Below are 26,001 nucleotides of genomic sequence, written 5' to 3'. Positions count from 1 at the left end.
CAGTATGGACTGCAAGGCTATTATCGTTAATAAAAAAAAATCCATAAACTGAAATATAATAAGACAAATAAAAAGGACTCGATAAATACAAATCAGATATCATTTTGGAAAAGTTCACAGGCTGTGTTACAATTTAAGATCAGTGGAGGCTCTTTTGTGAAAAAGAGCTATTCAAGCTTTTTAACAAAATAAGTGCACAGAGACTATGGGAGAATTTCTTTTACTTATTTCAGCAGTACCAGTCCACATCCATCCATCCATCCATCCATCCATTTTCCAAACCGCTTATCCTACTGGGTCGCGGGGGGTCCGGAGCCTATCCAGGAAGCAATGGGCACGAGGCAGGGAACAACCCAGGATGGGGGGGCCAGCCCATCGCAGGGCACACATACACACCATTCACTCACACATGCACACCTATAGGCAATTTAGCAACTCCAATTAGCCTCAGCATGTTTTTGGACTGTGGGGGGAAACCGGAGTACCCGGAGGAAACCCCACGACGACACAGGGAGAACATGAAAACTAACATGCACACATGTGACCCAGGCAGAGACTCGAACCTGGGTCCCAGAGGTGTGAGGCAACAGTGCTAACCACTGCACCATTATGCCACCCTACAAGTCCACGTACAGTACTCATATACTCATAGTTATATCTTTGCTTTGAAGACTTGCACTGTCCTCTGTTGTTCCCACTCTAGGTACTGTCACCACTGCTGATGACCTCACTGTGGTCTGGAGGAACACTGTTCTGCCAGTGCGATCCTGTATATGGATGGTATGACAGTACAGCACACTTGGCTAAATAAATGTCCATCTCTGTTAGTCCTTAACAAGTAATCCTCCATTGTACAATATAAATAGAAATGATTGAATGGATGTTACATTTATTTAGCACTTTTCAAGACAGCCAATACACTTTACAGAACCAATGGGGAGCCACTTCAACCAGCACCACTGTGTAGCCCCCACCTGGATGATGCACCAGCAGCCATTCTATGGCAGTGTGCTCACCGCACAGTAGCTAAGGTGGGGGGAGGGGCAGGAGAGAAATCAACAATTAGATATACAAGATGATTAGGAGGTCAGATTTGAAAGGGCCACAGTGGGCAATTTTAGCCAGAGCATCAGGGTACCACCCCCACTCTATCAAAAGGTGCCCAAGGATCTTTTATGGCTTCAGAGAGTCAGGACCTCAGTTTTATGTCTCATCCAAAGGACGGCACCATTTTTACAGCACAGTGTCCCTGTCACTGTCCTGGGGCATTGGGATCCACACAGACTACAGGATGGGCTATCCTGCTGTCCAGTGTACCCATCACTGCATTTGGGCATTGGGATCCACACAGACCACAGGATGGGCTATTCTGCTGTCCAGTGTACCCATCACTGCATTTGGGCATTGGAATCCACACAGACCACAGGATGGCCTATCCTGCTGTCCAGTGTACCCATCACTGCATTTGGGCATTGGGATCCACACAGACCACGGGATGGGCTATCCTGCTGTCCAGTGTACCCATCACTGCATTTGGGCATTGGGATCCACACAGACCATGGGATGGGCTATCCTGCTGTCCAGTGTACCCATCACTGCATTTGGGCATTGGAATCCACACAGACCACAGGATGGCCTATCCTGCTGTCCAGTGTACCCATCACTGCATTTGGGCATCGGGATCCACACAGACCATGGGATGGGCTATCCTGCTATCCAGTGTACCCATCACTGCATTTGGGCATCGGGATCCACACAGACCATGGGATGGGCTATCCTGCTATCCAGTGTACCCATCACTGTATTTTGGCATTGGGATCCACACAGACCATAGGATGGGCTCCCCTGTTGGCCACACCAACATCTCTTCTAGCAGCAACCCAGCTAGTTGTTCTCCAATTCAAGTACTACCCAGGCCCAAACATGCTTAGCTTTAGGGGGATTTCCTAGTCTGAACTGCAAACAGACAATCGACTTAATAATGTGAAGGAGAAAAGCCACAAAGCAGGCAGGTTTTGGGGAAACAACTAAATGAAATGTTTTCCTAATTGTGATGGTCCTGATCGGAAGAAGCAGTCAGTTCCCAAGTAGAATCTTAAGGACCACACCCTCCAACACCACTAAAAAAAGCTTCAGCATCGTGAATAAGATGGGTTGACTCTATTGACAGACGTGTGTAAAGACTGACTCACAGCCGTCACTTTTGCTAAGAAGGTATTTACCGACGAAAGCAAAGGAGGGTGTCAGGGAGGCGTGTCCCTGATAAATCACCTCGCCGGCGGCATTTAAGTGCCTCTTAGCGGAAACACGACAGCGAACCTGTTTCGCAACGAACGACCTCAGTTCACCAGAGTATTATGGATATTTTTACCATCTTTCGCAATCAAATTTGACTCATGTTGTATATCACGCCCCTCCCAGGACTTAGCTGGGATTAAACTGTGCCATCATGGAACCGACAATAACAAGTTTATGTCAGTAGCACTGCACAGCAATAACATCATACAATAATACAACTGGTATTATTTTATATCATTGTTACTATTGTATTTATGGGCACTACAGTACAAAGGCGGTACAAAAGGGTACTATATAGATACAACAATAGAAATGGGGGCAAAACAATAATGATACAAAGGCAGAGGAAACAGGAAGACAGTGCTCTCCCCCCCCCCCCATCTCTCCTGGGTGTGCCAACCTTGTACAAGACAGAAATAAATGCTGTCAGAAACAAACTTCAGGATGAAAGGTCTCTCCTCTCCAGCCCCCTGTGAAAGCGGCCGGTGATGGTGGGCTCTACATTTCTGGCTCTACATCTGCGGTGCGAGTCGAGGCCGCTCTCCCTTTCATGTCTGATTAAATCGAGCACGAGGTACCTGACAGCGACAGACACATGAGGGCCAAGGTTTTACAGTTACTTATAGGCACGCCTTCGACGGAAACCCCAGCAAAGTTCACCTAATGTCAAGACAAACATCACTAAGCATGCTGATAAAGGAGCCGGCTTAAGAGGTTTTTACCTGTTTCACATTTCACTTCCATTTACCACAAGCTTTTACTGTTGGTTTAACCTGAGAAGAATCTAATATGAGGACATTGGTTGTCATGACGTTGTCGTAACAGCATGTCATGTGACATGCATTGCAGGAGATGTACTTATGATCATCCGAAAGACGAAGGATGTCAGGAGCATAGTGGAACAGGCCGTGACCTTCTAAGAGGATTAACAAACCAAAACCTAATGATCTGTACCTATACATTTTGTGAGTATTATGGGATGTAAGAGTGAACTGAAAAACAAAATGGCTATTGGCTAACTTGGAAATACACAACTCTATTATTCCTTAAATTATTTTTTTTTCCTGCTGAAAAAAAGGTCTCCTCTCGACCTTTGTCTAACATCCTTGTTCTATTCTTTTTCGGTGTCAGTCAAGATGGAATAAAAATTAATCTTTAGTTTGAATTTTGCTGAAAAGCAGAATCTGTTATTCCGTCCCTTCAAGAAAGAGTTGAAATGTGGGAACATCATGCTTCCCGGCATGGGAACCACAGTTGGCTTGAGTTCATGAGATCGTGGTTCAGCCTCGAGCTGCTGATTATTACTTAAGGCCTTGAATTTTGGTTTGGTGCTTGTTTGGTGCATCTAATAAGATGGTCGATGTTCCTCAGGTCACAGATTTTTCCGGGGATGTCCTGCAGGTGCTTAAGTCTGATCCCCACCTTGAGGTTGTCTGTCTGGAAGCAGGTGGCACTTTCTGTAAAATCCTATTATTCCTTTTAGCAAAGATCAAAAGCTTTGGGCTTAGTGTAGAGACAGCATCATCGCAGACAACTGCCCATCAGATGTGAGCTCCGGTTGAGATCAGAGGGTCTCCTGAACACATTTTGAGTATTAGAGGAAGTAGGGGGGCGGGTGGGCGGGGGGGTTCCATTTGCCCAGGAAAATAAAAGCCCTTACAGCACTGACCACAGGCTGAGATTTTCTACTTGGAAGGACCAGCCACACGCGGTTGCCTGCTGTAGTCATTTCATTATTACTGCCTGCTCACCCCTGCTGTGATAATTGACAGTTTGTTTTAAACCGCTCCAAACGGTTTAATTTTCTTTAATGCATTTGTGACTTTCAGGAGTGTCAGGTTTACGTTCCTCTCTATAAAAGCTTTTTTAATATCTGAGGAAAATGTGAGGATTCATTATTAAGTCTTTGCATTCAGGCTAAAGTATTATTTACATATATACATACACATGCTCGCTTTACTTAGCTTGATGTTTGATGTAGCACAGAGCCAAATTTTTCTTCTCACTGGGAGGACGTTCAAGCAAATTCCAGATGCTGAGAGAGTTCACATGGCGTGTGAAAATGGATTGCTTTTGGCAGTGCATCGGGGGCAAATCTCTGCCCAGTGCTAATTTTCACGGGATGATTGAAAGGGCCAGGAGTTAGACAGGTCAGATGCCAGCTTCTCCATGATTTCTGTATGATTGGATAGCAGCAACGTGGGGACAACGGATGAATCCAGAGCAGACCGCTCACTCCTGGCAGTGAGAGGCCAGGTGATCAGATTGACGATTGAAGAACTTCGACAACTGAACCAAAGCACCTTAGAACTTAACGGCATTTTAAATAAATACCCAACTGTCTTACACTTGCAAATTATAAATGACTTAATCTGTTCAGTGAATAATAACCAATTGACAGAAAAAACTCTACTAGCGTAATCAGGTTTGACATACGAAACCAAAAATGAGTTTTTAGATTATATTTCAGCCTCGCGTAAAACGTGTTTGGGGTTTTCCATCTTTTTTCAGGTGGTTTTACGAGGGAATCCATTTACCGTCAACGACACGATATTTTGTTTTGGATGCTCTGCTTTTCTGTCCTCTGAGTTGATCTGATTGTGTATTTTAATATTCTTCTCAGCTGGGTTATTATATTATAAGAATAGAAGAACAAAAAGGTTAACCTTTGAAAAAGCACCGTACTCCTTTATGGTGAATGCATATTTACTTAGCATTTTCTGTAAAAAAGGAAAAACAATTGAGATTATTTAGGAAGGAAAAATGTGAAAGTGACTATTAATATTGTGCAAAAGCACAATAGTTTTTTTAAAGAAGCATATTATATTTTTGTGTGAAGGATATAGAAACCAGATTCTGTTTGTTTTTCATGCTAAAGCCTGTTTAGGAAAATCAAGTTATTCTGCTATCCTGAAACGCGCCGTGCAATCCAATCCACACCTCCTACGGGATTTCTCGACAACATTAGCGAGATTCGCTCTATGTTCCGCCACATATAAAGATTATTTAGAAATTCTTCCACTGCATAAACATGCCCCATTCCACTTTTCCCAGAAGAAACAGATTGAAAGTTATTTTATGTCTTTGCACAGAATTTGCGGATCATCTAACTCTATGTAAATCCGTATTTACTACGTTCTCGTCGCGTTTATTTAATGTCTGACTTCAAATAGTTATAAGTGACGGATACAAGGTGTTAACAATCATAAGGGGTTGGAAATTCTGGGAACCCTAACAAATATTCACATGCACCGCCTCCGTCCAATTTTAAGTAGAATTTCAAATATTCAAAGGCCCCTCTAAGGTGCCGCCCCCTGAATCAATGCCCCTACTGCACCCCTGTGTGGGGCCCCTGTAAAGTGCCGGGCCCCCTGAATCTGCCGGGGTATCCGTGCCCCTACTGCACCCCTGTGTAGGGCCCCTGTAAAGTGCTGGGCCCCCTGAATCTGCCGGGGTATCCGTGCCCCTACTGCGCCCCTGGGTGGGGCCCCTGTAAAGTGCTGGGCCCCCTGAATCTGCCGGGGTATCCGTGCCCCTACTGCACCCCTGGGTAGGGCCCCTGTAAAGTGCTGGGCCCCCTGAATCTGCCGGGGTATCTGTGCCCCTACTGCACCCCTGGGTAGGGCCCCTGTAATATGCTGGGCCCCCTGAATCTGCCGGGGTATCTGTGCCCCTACTGCACCCCTGGGTGGGGCCCCTGTAAAGTGCTGGGCCCCCCAAATCTGCCGGGGTATCCGTGCCCCTACTGTGCCCCTGGGTAGGGCCCCTGTAAAGTGCTGGGCCCCCTGAATCTGCCAAGGTATCCTGGTACTGTGCCCCCAACACTCATGACACATGGATTCAGTGCAAGGAAAACTGCAGCACAGATGGTATTTCATTTCAAACCACATCATTTTAAACTATAGCACTATAATGATCAGAAGAGTATTGCGTGTAAAACCTTATACCCCAAAATTCTTTCATTTACCAAGGCATTAACTTATTTTCACAGCTATTGTTAACATGCATTCTAACGAAGGACTAGTACGCAATGTTTTGTCTCATTTTGGCTGCTGCAGTCAGACCCAGGTAATTATGATATTATGTAATGTTCCTTAATGTCAGTTAGTTTGAGTTAATCTTCCTTGAGGCAAAGGGCTGGTGAGATTGGCATTAGTCACAGATGGAGGAACTGCAAACCAAGTGATACACAGAGACTTTATAATGAAAACGTCAGTTGGGATTAGCTTAATAAGCTGCATGGTCTGGCTTCCAGGGGAATTTCGGTCAGCATTTGTCATCTGAAACTGGCACTCATGTGAAGATCAGCCCAATGCTGTTGCTCTTCTCCTGTCTGGATAAGTAATTAATGTTAACAGGGCAAAATCTGTCTCCAGTTAGTATAAAGTATCTGTATAATATCTAACTATCGGAGTTCAAGAAAAAAACAACAGTTGCCCCCTACAATAACTGTGGATTCAGCAACAATAAGTAACAAAAAATTGTAACAATAAGTTTTTTCATTGTTCCTTAGTCCTTTGAGGGGTATAAAAATCATGATTTTAATTCCTGTCATCCCTTGTTACATATTTTTTTCGTCGCTCTATCATCTCTTGAGAATTAGGCTAAAAGCTCAGAATTCCATTCATTCGCGAGAGAATACAGTACTGTACAGCGCTGTATAATTATGTACAATATACTTTATTATTACCATATTTCATGTTAGTAATGTCTTTCTGTCTTTAATTTATCAATTGCAGTATGTATGTGCACTACAATCCCAATGTATAGTGGAAAACAGACGGTTTGCTTTCATGCTTGGCTCCGGCCCTTGGCTGTAGGTCTTGGAACGCGTGACCCGTGGATGCAGGGAAGCTACTGTACCCAAAAACTAATTAATGGAAACCTGAGATGGGTTGGGGTTCCCTGCCTTGCAACCGGCACTTTTGTGGGGGTTGGGGCTCCGGACCCCCTTGGGGGTGGAATTTAATGGAAACCAATAATACTTTATTAATAAAAGCCTGAATTATATGTTTTTTTTTAAAATAAAAGCTGATATCCAAGTTTTTCAGAAGCAAATGGACGAGTGGACATGGCTATATGCCCCTCCCCCCCCCACCGCCGTGACCTCTGGCCCTCGATGTTCTGCATGGCAATGAACAGGAACATCTAACCTTCTGTGCTGAGGAATGGGTGTGCGGTACTTTGGCCAATTTACTAATTAAGCTGCGGTTATAATTGCATCCTGTTGATTAATTAATTAAACGTGTAACTGGCATGAGTGCGAAGGCATGAGTGTCAAGACTGTAATGAACCCCCCCCCCCCTCACATTGTTGAGACTCTTATGACAGATCAGACCCCCAGGTTGCTTGCTTCTGTCCAGCGGGATCCAATGATGGAACAAGCCACAAATGCTCGGTGCCATTTGATTACTAACCTGCAGTTCCATTGACTTTTCCTCAGTGCTCAGTGATATTGACAGGAATGTCACTTATTCAACAAGCTGTAGTAGTATCATTATATTGATACTATATCATTAACACCAACATTCATCTTTGATAAGTCTGAAAAAGTACGTTCTCCAAAAGATTGTAGCGGCATGCAAACTGGGAACAGATTGGTTGATTTATTGCCTCATAACAAATTGCATCCTGTATTACAAAGCACCCAGACAGACCTACCAGACAGGTCTTCTAGAACCTGTCTGAGATTAAATGGGGAATACTGCCCAAGCAACGGCTGACATCACACTGACAAATCCCTTTCTTCTGAACCGAACACCAGGGGGCGTCCATTAATGAATAGTGTACATCGCTAACAATTCATCGGATCTGCAGGCTGCGTTTCATCCAGCATCGAGAAGTTATTATTTGACCGGTAAGCTCCTATTGCTTTACGTCGATTTCTTTGCAAATGGTCAACGAGATGCGTGCATTCGTCTGCCATTGCCTAACGATCGGTCAAAATCTGATGCATAAAACGCAGCTGTTATGGCGTCTGCTATCCCGACTGATGTTAGCTGTCGGCGTGAAGCAGGGGACCGTTGCACCAAGCATTGCTCGTTAGTGAGCGAGGCTGTGATCGCCTGTGGGAAAGACTGCCCAGAAGCTACTGAAATGGCCTCTTCATTTGTGATTTCAGTAGGGACTCCAGCGTCACTCATACCCTGTCTTTCGCTCAGCGTGAACTGCCTGGCCTGGGGCTGGATGCCAGGCTCCCCCAGGCTGGTCCACTGGGCGTCTTCACCGGCCTGCTGTCACACAAGAGTTACAAAAGAGTTACAAAAAAACTGGGACGTTTGGTAAAATGTAAATAAAAGCAGAATGCAATGATTTGCAAATCATATAAACTCAGATTTAATTGAAAATAGAACAAAGATGACATATACAATGTCGAAACTGAGAAATGCTATTGTTTTATGACAAATATATGCTCAATTTGAATTTGACACCAACAACACGCTTAAAAAAAGTTGAGACTGGGGCATGTTTACCACTGTGTTGCATCACCTCTTTTAACACGTTAAACGTTTGGGAACTGAGGAGAGCAGTGGCTGGAGTTTTGAAAGTGAAAGTTGTCCTATTCTTACCTGATATAAGATTTCAGCTGCTCAACAGTTCGTGGTCTCCTTTGTTGTATTTTTCGTTGCATTTATGAAGTCTTGCTGTTGTAATATACCTGCAGAACACGGTTTGGCATTGTGATGCTGAAATATTCAAGGCCTTCTCTCATAAAGACGCTGCCTGGATGGCAGCATTTGTTTCTCCAAAACCTGTATATATCGTTCAGCATTAACGGTGCCTTCCCAGATCCGCAGGCTACCCAAGTCATGGGCACTAATGCACCCCCACACCATCACGGACGCTGGCATTTGAACTGTCCGCTGATAACAAACTGGATGGTTTCTCTCCTTTTCACCCCAGAGGATGTGGTATCCATGACTCCCAAAAATACTTTCTGATTCATCAGACCACGGGACAATTTTCCATTTTGCCTCAGTCCATCTGAAATGAGCTCAGAACCAGAGAAGTCGGCGGCGTCTCTGGATCATGTTTAGATGGTTTCTTCTCTGCATGGTAGAGTTTCATCCTGCATTTGTGGATGCAGCGACGAACTGTGTTTATATACAGTGTTTTTCTGAAGGTTTCCTGAGCCCATGCAGTGATTTCCACTATGGACTCGTGTCTGTTTTTAATGCAGTGCCGTCTGAGCACCCGAAGATCACGACCATCCAATATTGCTTTTTGGCCTGTTCCATTACATACAGAGACTTCGTTTAATAATAACATGGACCTTAGATGATGAAATTCCCAATTTTTTCGCTAAATGATGTTGCAGAACATTATTCTTAAGTTGCTGCACTATTTGCCCACACAGTCTTTCACAGAGTGGTGAACCTCTTCCCATCTTCACTGCACAGAGCAGTGAACCTCTCCCCATCTTCACTGCACAGAGCGGGGAACCTCTCCCCATCTTCACTGCACAGAGCGGTGAACCTCTCCCCATCTTCACTGCACAGAGCGGTGAACCTCTCCCCATCTTCACTTCCCAGAGCGGTGAACCTCTCCCCATCTTCACTGCACAGAGCGGGGAACCTCTCCCCATCTTCACTGCACAGAGCGGTGAACCTCTCCCCATCTTCACTGCACAGAGCGGTGAACCTCTCCCCATCTTCACTGCACAGAGACTCTGCCTCTCTGAGAGGCTCTTTTTCTACCCAATCATCTTACTAACCTGTTGACAAATAACCTAATTAGTTGTGAGATATTCAACCAGATGTTTTAGCATTGCACAACATTTGTTACCCTTGTCCCAACTTTTTGGAAGCGTGTTGCTTCCAAAACCTGAGCATATCCATCCATCCATCCATCCATCCATCCATCCATCCATCCATCCATCCATCCATCCATCCATCCATTTTCTGTAACTGCTTGTTGCAAGGGGTCCGGAACCTCTCCCAGTGGCTGTGGGTGCAAGTCAGGGAACAACCCAGGATGGAGTTCCATCCCATCATAGGACACACTCACACATCATAAACACTCCTACAGGCAATTTGGTAACTCAGAATGTTTTGGGCCAATATTTTCTGATATTTCTCACTATAAATATACATGTGCTGTGTTACAGTATTTAAATGGCGACAAACGGTGAAGGATAAGCACATCATTTCTTTCTAATCTGGTTGCAACCTGAACCCAGCATTATGGTGAACAGTCAGGGATTTACAATATGCACTGATAATTTGATATTTCATTTGGGGGGGGGGCATCATTTCCTTAATTAAATTTAAAGTTAAATGTCATTCAATTTCAAGGTCCCTTTTTAGCTATTTAAATTAGCATGAATGATTCATGCACAAATGTATTAGCATATTAGCACAAACAAAAAGCAACTCTTCATCCATCCATCCATCCATCCATCCATCCATCCATCCATCCATCCATCTTCCAACCTCTTGCACTGGACAGGGGTGTGGAGGTTTCTCTTCTACACTTCTTCCTGAACTATAAACAGATTTTAGGCATTGGTCTAAGCCTATGTGTTTAACATATGAAATGTTATATTTAATTCCCCTAAATTCTTAATCCAGTTTAGTTGTCGTCGGTAGCTATACATATAGACATTAGTCAGACTGTTAATGACATTCATTAATGAAACACCAGCCCTCTCTCCCTGAGGATCTGTGGGCAAATGCAGAGCGTTAATCACCTCCAGACAGCTGACTCCTTCACTAATGCGTTGGCATATTAAGAAGACTAACTAAACGTCTCTTAGAATCACCCTTTGACCTTTTTAAATTGTACTGGAGTGTCGTCTGGAAATCAATCACTTCCATCACAGTCCAATTACACGACAAACCCATTAGGAGAGTTAACTGGCGAATTCCCACACCTCAGCGATACCGGCGTTTGTTTGTTTGCTTGTTTGTTTGTTTGTTTGTTTGTTTGCTTGTTTGTTTGTTTGCTTGTGTGTTTGCTTGTTTGTTTGCTTGCTTGCTTGCTTGTTTGTTTGTTTGCTTGTTTGTTTGTTTGCTTGTTTGTTTGTTTGCTTGTTTGTTTGCTTGTTTGTTTGTTTGCTTGTTTGTTTGTTTGGAGCACTCATTTCCATAAAGGGTTTTGAAAAAAGTTTGTTTTCCCATTTTGGGAAAAGGTGAAAAGAAGCTTCTGCTGTTGCGTTTCTGGATTGGTGTTTATATAGCTGAGGTCTGGCTTACACCAGCTTAGTCCCTACGCAGTGCATTACGCCCCTTATTTATGAGGCAGCTGCCAGGTGCTTCTGTGCTTTAGAGACTGAGAACTGCACTGAAATTCTGGGACACGTGTGGTGATTCCAGTTTCATTCTGTCTCTCTTCCCTCATTTTTTAAATTCTGAACTAAATTAAACTGGTGTTTGTGTGTGCATGCAGTGCGTACAGTACCTGAATGAAAGGAATTTGCAGCATTTATTTGGGGTCACTGGATATTTTCACCCTGTTTTCCGGTGAATATTTTCTTCCCCCACTTCTTCGGCCGCCGCATAAACAGCTTCTCGTGACCCGCTGACGCATCAAGCTGGGTTGCCCTGATACATTTAATGATGGCGTTAATGACCTGAAGGTGTTTTGGACCTGAGTTCCAGATCATCAAGGGTTTATCTGTCATTATCTTCAAGTGCCCAGGGCAGCAGTTTAGGGTGTGGACTTACAGCCTATTTCTTATATTATATTTACAGGAAGTCACTTAAACTGAGTTAAGTTTCACTGGAAGATATGCGTGCATGCATAAAACTGCGAATTGCTTTATATATAAGCTCAGAATACAAACTAAATAATAGGGTTACAGCTATTCTTCTCCCCTGCATGTATATTCCACGCATTTAGGCTTGTGTTTATAAAAATGGCACAGTGACAGTCAAACCATGAACCTTCTCAGATGGACAATCCCTTCTGTGGAAAGTAGGGACACTATTAACATTAATGTGGGCCTACCGGATGTTTCCTTTATGATGTAACAGTGAAGGTTTCTTGTATGGTGTAACTTCAGCCTGAGCATTTAGGTCTGCATCAACATTTAGGAAGTTACTACGCCGAAGATTTCATACCCCGTCCTGAGTCTGATATAAAGTGGTCAGTTAACATTTTCTTTGTGACGAATCCCCTGCAATTTTCAGCTCAAAATATGCCAACCTAAGTCAGAGCTGAATACATGCTCACATCTACGATGGTGTGTGACTTAATTAATGTATGCAGGAATATGCAATTATGAGCCGCGTAGAAATATTGACTCTCCAGAAGGCTCATTTGATTGCTCCGGGAGAGATCTAGTTATTAGAGATCTATTCATTTTCCATTAGAAAATAAGCAACATATATAATTTAAAATCTGATAAATAAATGACATACTGAATACTAAATTACCCTTTTGGAGGACTGTAAACGATTTACTCTGCTCATATTAAACACAGGATGTTTTACAGTATAAGTCAATGTCCTCAAATCCCCACCTTCCACTTTCCTTTTCCTTCCACATTTGGTACAAAACGAAGTCTTATCTCACATCTAAGATATGCCTAAGTGAATTTCTATCCCCAAAAACATGAATATAGTTTGATATATTTTTTTCTTCTTTTTGTCTGTACTGTTTACCAGCTATCACCAATATTGCTTGATATTCGACGTCTGTATGTCATTCCAATGAAATACCATCACATACCAATAATGCCCTCTTGTGGTACACAGCTCTGCATTTTTAATGGTTTTCAGGCCCTTGCGATTCGTTAAAAAATTTTAATGAACATTTGCAACGGAGGGCCCACAGAGTTTTTAGTTGCATAAAACCTCTTAAGACTAATGATATTTTACACTTGGGTATAAGACACATATAAAGAGATTTATATCTGTCTTCATCACTTTCTTCATCACTTGTTTCCTCATTGACAGTCCGAGGTCCGTGTGTCTCCCCCAGGCCTGTAACTGAAGCCTCTGGTCTCCATGGTGACTGATCTAGTTGTTTCAGGTTTATATGTATAATTCAGATGCTGGACTTAATGGCTTTGAGGAGGTAAGATGCATGTCTCCTTCTCATATTTTAATTTGGCCTTTGGGGTACAAAGATTCTCTTTGATAAAACCGTTCATATTTTACCAGCTTATTTCTTATGTATTTTTGCCGTTGAATAGGACTGTCTGTTAGCGATTTTGTCAGCGATCCCAGCAACACCCGATTTCTTAGTACCGACATTTTCAGGGCATGGTTGTGTCTGTCGATGTCGCATTCCAAAAGATAGGTAAAATGTAATCATTTGTAATTAGCATGTATAATTTACTAACAGTCCAACTGGGAATTGATTATTAATCTTTTTGAAGAGGAGTTGCATGTTTGTAAGCCATGAAGTGAATTTTCAAGCAAGATGAAATAATTTAGTTTTTATTTTAAGCTAGAGAAAGTAACCCTATCTGATAACGACTCCTATGTCTTTGATGTTTTTGAACATGTTTAGTTAATTGTTAGATAATTTTTTCTACTTTTTTGACCCGTGTCTGATTGTAATGTCCTTTTGACCCAGAGATACCTTATCACTTAGCCGATGAAAATTGCATTTGTTTTAAATTTGCATTTATTGAACTGGAAAAATTGTGTATCTTGCTATTCACACGTGTATAAGGAAGAGCCGAGTCCTTCCCCGGTGCTGAGCTGTCAGCCTTCACTTCACGTGTGTCCTTATCCACTACGCCTCCTACAGTCAGACTGCTGTCATTGCCAGTTCATGTTTCCTGTGACCACGCTGCCAAGCTGCCTTTGACCTTTCAATTCCCTCTCTCTGTCTATGGCGTAGAGTTACAGAAAATGCCGGAAGCTACAGCTCCAGATGAATTGTCAAAACTGATTTGTATCCGTCACCCTCTGGGTGATGCAGACCTGCAGCCTTCTCATCTGGCGATGGGGGGAAAGACGGACCTCGCTGCCATGCTCGATGCTCTGGGGATGTCAGCAGAGGAGAAGCTGTCTGTCAAGGACGTCCGCTCTTTGTGCCACAGTATCCTCCATGTTTCTGTGGGCCCAGATGAAGTCCAGCGAGCCGCCCAGAAGGTATGGCGGCGGCTGGGGGGGGGGGGGGGGTTGGGTACTTCCTTTGCACTCTCCGAATCTCATTTTGCAGAAATTACATATCTCTTAGATTTTTCCTTTCATAAGAGGATATGAGACATCATTTTCTACCCTATTGCAGGTCACAGGAGACAACGTCGGCTTGTTTTTTCATGCCGGGAAACTTCTAGACACTCTGCTCGAGATTGAGAGAGACCGCGTTGCCAACGAAGACGTAATCATCGTCACGAAGTTTTAAATGGGAAAAAAATGTAGCTTGGTGACTAAGACGCAGAATGGCCTTGGATGCTGTAGCTCTCGGTTATTAACTCGTAGACGCTGCTGAAATGTTTCATATGAATGCTGAGTTTTGTGTGTGTGATGTACAAGCTGGCTTAGATGGTGTAGATGGGAGACGTGAGGCTAATTTTCTGATCTGTACAAAACTCCGTCTTGTGTTCAAAATTTCATGCAGCTCTATTGGGACTTCCAGATGTTAAATGCGGGGCGAGTTTATCTGCCGGAGTGTCCATATGTATCAGAAACACAGTCCACCCTCAGCGAAACTCAGCCCCCGGTGATCTGTCCCTACCTCGGCTCACAGGGACAGGGACACGGAGAGCAAGGAATTCAGGTACTGCTCCCTCCAGAGACTGAAGGAATCCGCATGTCTTACTGTCTAATCGGTCATGAAGATACGCTTCAGTGTGAAGCATTGTTATTATTAACGTGCAAGGGGAAGAATGGGTCAGTCCATTTGTCTCTTCTCTGTAGGATGAGGAGGAGCAGCGATTAAAGAGAAGATTGTATTTTTGGAGATTAAAGAAAGATGCCCGGAACGCCTGTAGGAGGTACATCGCAGGAGGAAGAGTGACGAGGCACTAGGGTAGTTTTAGATGTGACTGTTTCCAGGAAATATTTAGTAGATACTTTGCTGCCCTTTAGTGCTAAAGTCCTTTTGGATTTATAGCATTTTTTTACACAGTAGTTTAATGTCTCCTGTTATAAATCAGGAATTGCTCCAGAACATCATTTGCATTGAAGAAAGTGCTGGTCATGATTTCGGTCCGAGAGACACGCTCCACCTCCAGACTAACGATCTGTGTCGTCGCTAGGTGCAGCTTAGCAAGAAAATCGATCCGACCTTATTTTTCGACACAGCAGACTGTGTCTGTCCATAGACAGCTTCCCACTCGCAGATCAATAGGAGTAGGTAGCTGTGAGAATCACGTTCCCCTGAGGTCCCGCTAATGCCGACACCAAATAGCGGCTGCCAAAAGACGTCCTGACACCTGCAAAATACCACGACACCCACAAGTTAAACACTGGGTTTAGGAGTCGTGTGGATTGTGTAATTGTTCTGTCAGACTTACGTGACCAATTAGGGCACGATCCATCCATCCATCCATCCATCCATCCATCCATCCATCCATCTTCTAACCACTTATACAAGTTCATGAGGTTTACGCCACCAAGATCTGATTTTTGTACCAATGCAACAGCATTCAGCAAAGAGGACAGCCGTCATTGCACTGTGTGAATTTTACAAATTCTAAAGTGCAAAAGTAACAGCATCTTTTCAGAACCCTATCAAGTTTATTTTATGTGTTTTTACAGGTAGGTTTTAGATTCTCACATCATGGAGGTGGCTGTGGAACATCTCTGGAGCTCATTTTTTGCATGGCAGGATGTCAGAAGCCCGATTGCACACTGTCCTGCCCTCGCTATGTATCGGTCGTGGGGGTGACGTAGAAGCGGAGAGTGCCGGATTCAGGTGGATGGCCCCTCCCAGGACGGACCCGCTACAGGACATGGAGGAGAAGTATGCCATTCTCCGACGGAAGCTGCTCACGGAGATGCTACAGGAACACTACGGTAACGGAGACGTGCACGTTAGCCCAGCAACAGGAGAACTAGCGTGTTCGGTTTCCGGATATTTCTGCTGCTGTACTTGCATGCCCTTTCTTCAGCACAGTGTTCTTTGAAGATCATGTGTTTGCTTGTATATATTTCTTACTTTTGCCTGTTTGAAGCACATGCAGCCAGGTAATCACATTAACTCACGGCCTGTAATTTAAATCATCTGTGGTGGTTTATGGCTCGGAGTGACTGAACTGATTTTTCCAGTCTTCTATTCTGAATGGTCACAGGGGTGGCATCCTGGGAGGCCCTGTTGCCATGGCAGCAGGAGGAGAGGGTGGAGGAGCAGGAGGCCTTGGCAGAGGAGGTGCTGTGTGCTGCAGACGAGCTGGCTCTCTGCGAGCTCCCTGGGGCTTTTCGTCGCTACCGGTACGAAGACTCTGATGGAGGCCTTAACAGAGGAGGTGCAGTGTGCTGTAGAGGAGGTGCAGTGCACTGTAGAGGAGGTGCAGTGTGCTGTAGAGGAGGTGCTGTGTGCTGTGTGCTACAGAGGAGTTGCTGTATGCTGCAAAGGAGGTGGCCCTCTGCGTGCTCCCTCCAAGACCCATAGTGCAACATGCAACATTCATGACAGAACAGAGATTGCAGTGCTAATGACAGAGTTACTAGAATAAAATTTATTAAATACAAGAACATTCTGTACAATTGTTAAAAATTGAAGGGGTGGGGTGACAGAGGGAAGGCTACTATCTCTCTACCAAACATGACATGACATGAAAAAGCATGACATATAACATGACATGACCTTCATAACAACATGATATAACATGGCGAAGCACAACATAACATGACAACACAACAACATAACCTGACATTCCATAACATGACAACACAACAACATAACCTGACATTCCATAACATGACATGACATTCATAACATATGACAAAACATGACATGACATGACAAAGCATGACATAACATAACATGACATAACATGGCATGACAAAGCAGGACAAAATATAACATGACATAACATGACAAAGCATGACATAACATGACAACACAACAACATAACCTGACATTCCATAACATGACATGACATTCATAACATATGACAAAACATGACATGACATGACAAAGCATGACATAACATAACATGACATAACATGGCATGACAAAGCAGGACAAAATATAACATGACATGACATGACAAAGCATGACATAACATGACAACACAACAACATAACATGACAACACAACAACATAACCTGACATTCCATAACATCACATGACATTCATAACATGACATAGCATAACATGACAAAACATGGCATGACATGACATAAAGTGACATAGAATTAAATAACATGAAATAGCACAACATAACTGCCAGTGCCCAAAATGTAAACAGTATGTTTTTAAGAGCCATTGAAATAGAGACAAAAATCACTTTGTGTGCACATGTGCGTGTGTTTGTGAGCGTGTCTGTGTGTGTGTGCGCGTGGGTGTATGTGCGTGTGTGGGTGGAAATGCGTGTGTATGTGCGTGTGGTTCAAGGAATACCTTACCAAATGTCCCCGTGTGTGCGTGAATACCTTACCAAATGACCAAATGTCCCCGTGTGTGCGTGCCTGCGTGTGTATATGTGTCTGTGTGAGCGTGTGTCTGTGCATTTACCTCTGGTTGCCTGGCAATTGGAAGAAGACTCGGCTTCGGCATTGGCTTATCTTCCTTGCTCTCCTCTCTCTATTTGACTATCCCTGCCGGCCCCTGGAGGATGGGCTTCCCCTTTGAGTCTGGTCCCTCTCAAGGTTTCTTCCTTCTAGGGAGTTTTTCCTTGCCACTGTCGCCTATGGCTTACTCACTGGGGGCTTTGGGTGAGGATACTGTAAAGCGCTTTGAGACAATGTAATGTTGTGATAATGCGCTATATAAAAATAAATTTGTTGTTGTTGTTGTTGTTGTTGTTGTGTGTGTGTGTGTGTGTGTGTGTGTGTGTGTGTGTGTGTGTGTGTGTGTAAGCATACTTGGGCAATAAATCTGATTCCTATTCAGTTCGGCAGAAGGTCCTCCAATCATTTCATTATGCCTTTCATCATGCTACCATCAGAATGTGTTGTAGCTTCTCATTGTAGGTGAGGGTGGATTTCGGTTCTGGCCCATCGATCTTCTCCCCTGACCTTGCACTGGCCTCCGTGACCTGCAGGAGCTCAGATCAGGTGCTCCTGAGGAGGTGTCGGGAGGAGGTGTGCGCGGAGGAGCTGCAGTGGACGGCAGCCTTATCGCTCAGAGAGCTGCAGTGCAGCCGGCAGCGAGAGATCGGCGCCCTGGCGTTTCTCATGGGAAGGTGAGCGGGTCCTGGGTCGGGGGTGGGGGTGGGGGGGGGGGGTACTGACAGGCCTTCTGGGCTCTTAGGGGCTGTTGCTCTATTCTAATAATAATAAGAACAGTAACATCACTTTATGGATCCCATGGGAAGATTCTCTTTACCCCATCCTCCTCTCCATGATGCACGTGTTAATGAGAGCCAGCTTGGTGGTGAGGGGCAGCCACCTGCAGCAGCACCCATGGAACTTTTGGGGGGGGGGGGGTTAAGGGTCTCGCTCAAGGGCCCACAGACATGACAATTCTGCCGAGGACAGGCTCAAACCAGTGACCTTCCCATCACAGGCACTGAGCCACACGCTGTCCTCCTTCTGCTGGTCTTTGGACTTCATGGAACCAGTGTAACTTACCTGTACTGATAATGGATGGGAACAGGGTTTGTGGATTCAGGACACTGGCTGTATGCTCCAGGTTTAAAGCATCACATCAGACACTGTATTAATGTATTTGATATGATTTATTTTGTACGCAAGTTGTAGCCTCATGAATTAATTCTTGTTACTTGTAAAAAATATATGGAATTAAAATGGCTAGTTTGGCACATAAGTGAGACTGTTTACAGGTTAATGTGTTAGATTTTTGTACAGAAAGAAAACACTCCTCTGCTCCTGAATGAAAGCACTCCTTCAGTTAGCTTTCACTCAAACACAAATCACCGTAAAACATACGTTTTGTCTAAATCTGATGAAAATGTTTGCAACTTTCTAAGCAACCCGAAAGTGTGTTCTTCCCTTTGCTGATGAAATTTAAATGCTTCAGATGGATGTCAGTCATAGCCTGGCATCTCCTCAGGGTCTCGCTGTTCGTGTCAGTGGGCAGCATGTCGCTCAAGACGTTGGCCCTAATGAAACATTGAGCAGATTCTGTGCCTTCGAGTTCGTTTGCTGGCTTTCATGACTTATTCAGGACTGGCGGAAGTTGGTTATCCACCGGCTCAGGGTGATGGGGATTTCGAGGAAACAGTCTTTGCTTCATTATTGATGCCCTTCTCAAGGTTATGCCTCCGTATTCCCTCGTAGCTTAGACGTGACGGGCTTGCGGTTGCTGTCCCTGTGTGTGAGACTGGCTACTATGAGGGCAGAGAGAGAGAAGCACTCACACACTGCTGCCCTGGCTGCTAGCCTGTCCTGGGATAAGTGGTGAGTTTAACCGCTCTCCGCTCTGATTGCTTTTCACGTCACACTTGTCACTTACGCAAAGGAACACTTCGCATGCATGGTGTGAAATGCGTCCCTTCCTGCTACATGGATTGTGGCTCAAAATACGTACAGTAATACGATGAAAACAATACAAAAACATAAATAAAAATATGATTAAAATGAATAGAAATAATATGTTAAAGTGAGACTAAAAATAAAAAGCAATGATATCAGTAACTATATTTGCATAAGACAGTAATCAGGGATATGTAAAATAAAAAATGAATAATTTTATAAATATTTATTATCAAAGGATACCAGATTTATCAGTATCTACTGTCTGCGGATTCCTATGGCCAAAGAGATGGTTCATCCTAGATCTCTGGTTTATTTTTAGGAAATGAGAGGAAGGTACCTAATATAAATTACAGTCAATTTATGGGCTATATGAACTGTCATAAGTTGATAGACTGTGATTAATATAAAAATCAAGGACACACTGAGTATTAATCAATCCTTAGAATTCATTTAGGCTACGTTCAAACTACCAGCTGAAATGATTCAAATCTGATTTTTGTTTTTGCCCGAATGCGACTCAGATCTGATTATTATGGGCTGTGTGGACACACAAATCTTATTAAATCAGATTTGAGTCAGTTTCATATCTGCTCCTATCTATAACCAATGCATGGTCACGTGACACGAACGAGCAGAATCAAGTTGGAATTCATGTGTTTTTGCCAGTACGCCTCCGCTGGGCACTGCTGTCATCGTCAAATGTTTTTTGATGCTGGTGATGCAGATGCCTTGTGCAAAAATGCATCGGTGTCTGCATGCATGTCGTTTCAGAGGACAGATGTGTTCACATTACAGCGAGATGCAGGTCACTTGTAATTATGAACGTGAACCGTCAAGACAGGAAAATGATCAGAGCAGAAAATCAGATTTGGACAATGAGACTCGTAATGTGAACGATGCCTTGGCATTCTCGTGTGTTGGACATTTTCATGGTCCTCCCTCCAGGCCTGAGGTGGGCCTGTCGCACTGTGAAGATTTAGCCAGGTATTGGCTGGCTGAGGAGAGTCCTTGGGCCATCTGTGGAGAATCTGAGAAGGCCTCTCCCTGCATGCAGCAGGTAACACATGCAGACAAGACAGGAACCCATGCCGCCTGGCCCTTGCATGAGAAATGGATTTTGGCGCTGTAGGGAACAAGGAGCACTTGGATTTATTGATCTATTTTGGAAAGTTCCTACATGTGCTGCTCTCTTCTAACATCTGTAAGGCTGAAGTGGAGGGCTCTCAAGATGACAGGGCCGACCCGAGAACAAAGGCATTTATTATGCGTGATGCAGACTCTGCCAATTTCCTCCCGAAGCCTCTGTTAGGGAAGAATGCTCATGAGTCTACCTAACTTTTGATCTCCGTGATCTGCCAGCAGGCCGTGCTGCAGCATGTGTTGTCCTGCCATGAGAAAGAGAGGTGGTTCCTCGTGGAACTGCTCCACGCGGTGACCTTGGAGGAGCTGGCAGGAGAGGAGGAACCGCATTCGTCTGACGCAGGTCTCTGCAAACCCTCAGCAATGCCATTAATTGCCACTGCTTCGGGCCTCAGCTTATAGTGAGCCAAAATTGCAGTCTACTATAGAAATTTACTCCAAAAATCTCTAACAAAGGTGAAATATCTGTAAGTTCCTAAAGAATACAAACTTAGAACAGTTTAGACACCCTAACTCTTACTACAGCAGTTCTAACCATTATTTGTTTACCCATTGAAGCTGAACTTTGCAGTTTTCTGTTTGCGGGTCTGTTTAAGAGAATGTTCCGGAAGGGCTGGCCATGCTAAGATTGGCGGTCATTACATGGCTGAGGAAGACGAGGGCTGTGCTGAAGACTCGGTCCTGGGGTGACTCTGCGCTGTGCTTACTGACTCACCTAATGGAGCTGCAGGAGGCCGAGGTCAGGGCCGTGCTGAGGGGCCTGCTGCACACCGTGAGTCATAACTTGTGTTTCCGTCGCACAGCGCTCTGAGAGGTACCTGCGGATGAGCGTGACTCACCTTCCATAAGGACTTTTTCAGGAGTATAATAAGGCTCTCGCTTGGTATCGATCATATCTCCAATATAGCAGAAGGGTTTGGCCAGTGAAGTTATATTTTTTGCCCACAGGTTTTGAATAATGACCAGGTTGTTGATAGTATTCAAAAAGAGTTTGACTTTTGGGTGGGGGAATCTTACCCTGTAATTTCTTCAAGGTTGCTAACAGAATGTAGAATTGGGTACCAACTTTACAATAAGCCTCTGTTTTGTCACTTGTAAATGGTAGTAACTCGTTGAAAAACTGTGATATAACTTGCTTAAAATTTTCTATTAGGTGTTGCAACCTAATTAATAACCAGATTATAAACCGTTCATAATCCCTTTATATGGGGAGCCTTATTGAAAAGTGGCACCTAGAATTGTTTAGGGTCAGAAAATGAAAATCAATAATCAAGAAATGGAACCAGCCAGGAGGAATCAGGCCATTTTAAAACCGGAAAAGAAAGAGCTGCACTTTTACAGATCATTCGTTTGGTCAGTCCTGGTTCTGTGTTCTCTCCGTCATTTGTTCATAGTGTTTATTTATATTAAGTTTTCCTTTTAAAGGGCCTTTAAAGGTTTTATTTTTGCCATTTTCCGTAGAGCCTTTTGCTTTTAAACCTTTGCATGTCCAGCTGGCTTCCCGTCCTACATCTCCACCTTGGCCATTTCTGCAAATTAACATTCTTTTCCACTGTTGCACCAGAACGACGACTTTTTTCAAAGTCTTCAAGAGAAATATAGAGTTGAATTACGGGAGCAGAAACTGACAAATGTGCATCGACTTCTGCTCTCTGACTGCTGGACGCCTCTCAGCGGATCGCGCTCGGCGTCGGAGGCGAGTCAGGGTGTCAGTTGATGGATTTTCTGAATAAACATCATAAGTGATTGTGCTTAATGCCACTTATGTGTTTGCTCACGTTAGGTCGCGGGAAGTGCGGCTTTTCGACCTCTACTCCACAAAGGTCAAGACCAAGAGGATCTTCCAGGACATGAAGATAGCAGACAGGGTGCCCCACTAGTCAGCGATGAGAGAGACGACGTTTGTAACGGTGAGGGGCGTCGCTTAACATACAGTAATGTGCAAATGTCTTAGGCAGTCAAAGAAAATTAAGCTGCTCACAGAATGTCTGTGCTTACTTCTGTAAAAACATTGCAAATTTACTGGTTTCATAACAAAAGTCCCTTGACAGCTTAACATATCTGCACATATCTTCCAAACAGACATTTTCTTTGCATTACAGTAAGTGTGAATTTTTGTTTGACTGATTCATCCAGTTCTATACTTGCCGTTTTGCTATTAATTGTAACTGTAGTTACTGGCTTTCAGAGAGATTCTATTCGCAAATGTTTGGTGTTTCATGTTATTGCAAAGGTGTTACTAATTAAAAAGCCCCCAATGAGACTGCTTGTCAATTAACTATTTAAATCGGAACAGCTCGTTGAAAACTATAATTTGGGTTTCAGTTTATTAGTACTTAAAATGAATGTTTTACTTAAAATCACTGGATGTTTATAATGTAAAATATATATTTTAAGTAATCTTATTAATTGTATTTTTGTAATTTTGTAATTATTTTTGTTATTGAACCAATACATTTGCAATATCTTTTCCAATTAATTAAGCAAATTAAGCAAGCATCTTCAGATTTTCTGTGAGCACTATGTTTAAATTTTCCCAAATGATCTTTAAATGTATGCATTTATGTGTGTAGCAGCATGTCAGCTTGGCCATTTCAATATATCTCCAAAGGTCACCCCAGTATTTGCAGTAACCACCTAATGTAGCAATATGTTCTTGAATTAACCACCAGCATACCATGTTTGGCTAACCAATACCTCATCCAGTTATATACCTGAATTAATTAATTAATTGAGCTGGCGGTGAAATTAAACAAATTCATGGAATGGCTGAGGTGCCCCTGAGGAGCGGTTTGGGAACTGAAACAGCGTTTTTCTAGCCGTCCAACAAGGAACTTTTTGGAGAACAGCAGAAATCCCTGTTAGTTTTGCTGATATTTTACGTATGTTGTAAAATTAAACAGCATTTCTTCTGAACAAAATAATATACACTTGCTACCAAGACAAATAGCTCTGATCATTTTCTTTCACTGCCTAAGACTTCTGCACAGTCCTGTATATAAGCACACCGGGCCTAACGGAAGCATTGTAACAGATCGTTTACCTTCTGCCCCATAGCATGTGGAAATTCCCTAATTCCAGAAGAAGTTCCCTATCTAGAGGTACTATGTGCAACCAACACTAATTCAGGGTCAGCAGGAGGGACAGACAGCGATGAAGTAATAGCCAGCAGACGCCCCATCGCCGCAGACTTGGAAAAGCAGGGCTCTGTGATCGCAATGGCCTGGAGCCGGCCTACCGAGAAGACCTGCAAACCCGAGGCAGGCCCAGACTAAATTAACAGGGCCATTTGGCCATTTCACCGTCTCTCGCCTGTTTACGGCCGGTAACGACGGTGTAACTTGTTTCACAGACACCTGATGAGGCAGCGGTGGAAAGTGAGGCAGGGACTCATCTAAAAGATGAGGAGGTTAGAAATGACCTCCTGCCACATGAGGCACCTGAAGGAACGTCTGGAGAAAAGACACCACACCCCACGTTATTCCAGTGCAGTCCACGTGTCAGATGCCGTCAGGACCAGACTGTGGAGCCCGATACAGTCATAGTAAGCAAATGATAGACTCATAATAATGAGCTCTGCTGTACATGTTGTTTTTAATGTTTTAATGCACATAGCTTTTAGCTATATCCATTTATATGTATGATTTATAACCCATTTAGTATTTAGTGTTAAACTGTGTATATAAAGGAATATATAAGGTAGTAGATCCATGTAAATAAAAAGCTGTAATTAACATCGTCAATGACATTAATCGGGATTGGAAACAGAATCTTCTGCGTGTCAGTAGTTAACCTTACCATGCATAAATAATGGTAATTCCCATGCTCTACAGCCTGCTGAGACATTGATGCCTCTTGAAAGTGAAATTACACATGATACTGATGACAACGACGACGATGATGATCAAACTACCGAAGAAGGTTCCTGTTCTTCTCGCACTCAGTCTGCTGCTCGCAGACATCCGGAAGAACCCAAGGTTCACCTGCATCAGGTCGTCAATGACAGCGTGAGGGTCTGGCTAACGTGTTACTTCGACGGTCACCGGTAGAGCGTCTTGCTTGTTTGTGACTGTCCGGCTTGGTTTGCCTGCAGGACTGCATTCAGAGAGAGATGACAGTGGTGCACATCTCTGAGATGGAGAAAGAGACGACCATGAGAACCCTTGTAGACATCAAGCGGAAGGTTGAGAGCAAGTATCAGCAAGACAAGCAAAGACAGATTCTTAGGGTGAGCCTGTCATTGCACTTTTGGACACTCTGCTCGTTCTCACTGATTACATGTTCCCTGCACCCCGCCCCACCACCCCTTTCAGTTTCAGGAACGCTTGTCCATAGTCCAGAACAGAAAGTCCGATGAAGACCTTCTGGGTCACAAACAAGGGGACGATCTCAGGCAGCTCACCGAGAACCTCAAAAAGGCGAGTTCCACCCATCCAGTCTTGCTCAGCGGTGTAGATATTGGCCTACAGAGGGCGTGAGCGAGCTGCGAAGGGCACAGCCCTCTAGAGGTCTACAAGGACATGGGGCGGATTCTTTGAGGAGGGGTTGTGAACTGACGTAGGCCTCTGTGATTCAGGAGGATAGAAACCAGCAGAAAACACTGGTTAAGGAAAAACTGGAACAGCTGAGGCGAGAGCGGTCGTACGTCATGCAGTCTAAGAGAGACAGGTAACGTGACATTTTTCACCTTGGCAAAATGTCCACCAAATCCAAACTTTGACCCACCAGCTTAATAAAATAAGCATCTTTTTAAATGTAGGTGGCCAAAGTTTTCATTTGGTTTAGCTACAGCTGGTGAAATGAGTCGTGGGAATGTTCCTATAACGTTGCAGAAGGCAACACTCAGCTCATGTATGTTTGTGCGGCTACTTCACGAGATCGAAGTGTGAATGGGCGTCCACATCTGTCTCCCGCAGAAACACAGCTGGATTTAAGGAGCTTCTTGGGCCGGTGGTCATGAAAAGAGCAGAGCATGAAGAATCCTATCCTGTGTAAAGAGAACGCTGCATTTATTAAAAAGGATTCGGGCTTTTTAATGCACGATTAATTATCATAA

General features: G+C 43.8%; 2 protein-coding genes across 2 annotated transcripts; both read left to right on the top strand.

Annotated features, from left to right (window-relative positions):
* The first annotated feature begins 14,195 nt into the window (after window positions 1-14,195).
* LOC125746336 (uncharacterized) lies at window positions 14,196-22,825 on the top strand. The gene is made up of 12 exons (XM_049020241.1): window positions 14,196-14,345; window positions 14,485-14,594; window positions 14,947-14,976; window positions 16,030-16,217; window positions 16,493-16,631; window positions 18,410-18,550; window positions 19,608-19,727; window positions 20,751-20,862; window positions 21,165-21,288; window positions 21,542-21,717; window positions 22,620-22,645; window positions 22,729-22,825. The coding sequence occupies exons 1-12, from the start codon at window positions 14,196-14,198 to the stop codon at window positions 22,823-22,825; spliced, it is 1,413 nt and encodes a 470-aa protein (XP_048876198.1).
* LOC125713239 (uncharacterized) lies at window positions 21,665-25,947 on the top strand. Its single transcript, XM_048984262.1, has 9 exons — window positions 21,665-21,717; window positions 22,510-22,855; window positions 24,003-24,205; window positions 24,298-24,489; window positions 24,779-24,952; window positions 25,039-25,173; window positions 25,259-25,363; window positions 25,522-25,613; window positions 25,862-25,947. Exons 3-9 carry the CDS (start codon window positions 24,164-24,166, stop codon window positions 25,938-25,940), a joined length of 819 nt encoding a protein of 272 aa, XP_048840219.1. The 5' UTR covers window positions 21,665-21,717; window positions 22,510-22,855; window positions 24,003-24,163; the 3' UTR covers window positions 25,941-25,947.
* The last annotated feature ends 54 nt before the right edge of the window (window positions 25,948-26,001 follow it).

Source organism: Brienomyrus brachyistius, chromosome 1 (genome assembly GCF_023856365.1).
Source record: "Brienomyrus brachyistius isolate T26 chromosome 1, BBRACH_0.4, whole genome shotgun sequence".
Classification (NCBI taxonomy): Eukaryota; Metazoa; Chordata; class Actinopteri; order Osteoglossiformes; family Mormyridae; genus Brienomyrus; species Brienomyrus brachyistius.
This window is presented reverse-complemented; position numbering and strand designations above follow the sequence as displayed.

Coding starts and splice junctions, on each gene's coding strand:
- LOC125746336 (XM_049020241.1), top strand. CDS start 14,196: ATGGGGGGAAAGACGGACCTCGCTGCCATGCTCGATGCTCTGGGGATG. Junction 14,977..16,029: donor ACGGAGAGCAAGGAATTCAG/GTACTGCTCCCT, acceptor TTTGCATGGCAG/GATGTCAGAAGCCCGATTGC. Junction 22,646..22,728: donor GCGCTCGGCGTCGGAGGCGA/GTCAGGGTGTCA, acceptor TGCTCACGTTAG/GTCGCGGGAAGTGCGGCTTT.
- LOC125713239 (XM_048984262.1), top strand. CDS start 24,164: ATGGCCTGGAGCCGGCCTACCGAGAAGACCTGCAAACCCGAG. Junction 24,206..24,297: donor AGAAGACCTGCAAACCCGAG/GCAGGCCCAGAC, acceptor CTTGTTTCACAG/ACACCTGATGAGGCAGCGGT. Junction 25,364..25,521: donor TCACCGAGAACCTCAAAAAG/GCGAGTTCCACC, acceptor TCTGTGATTCAG/GAGGATAGAAACCAGCAGAA.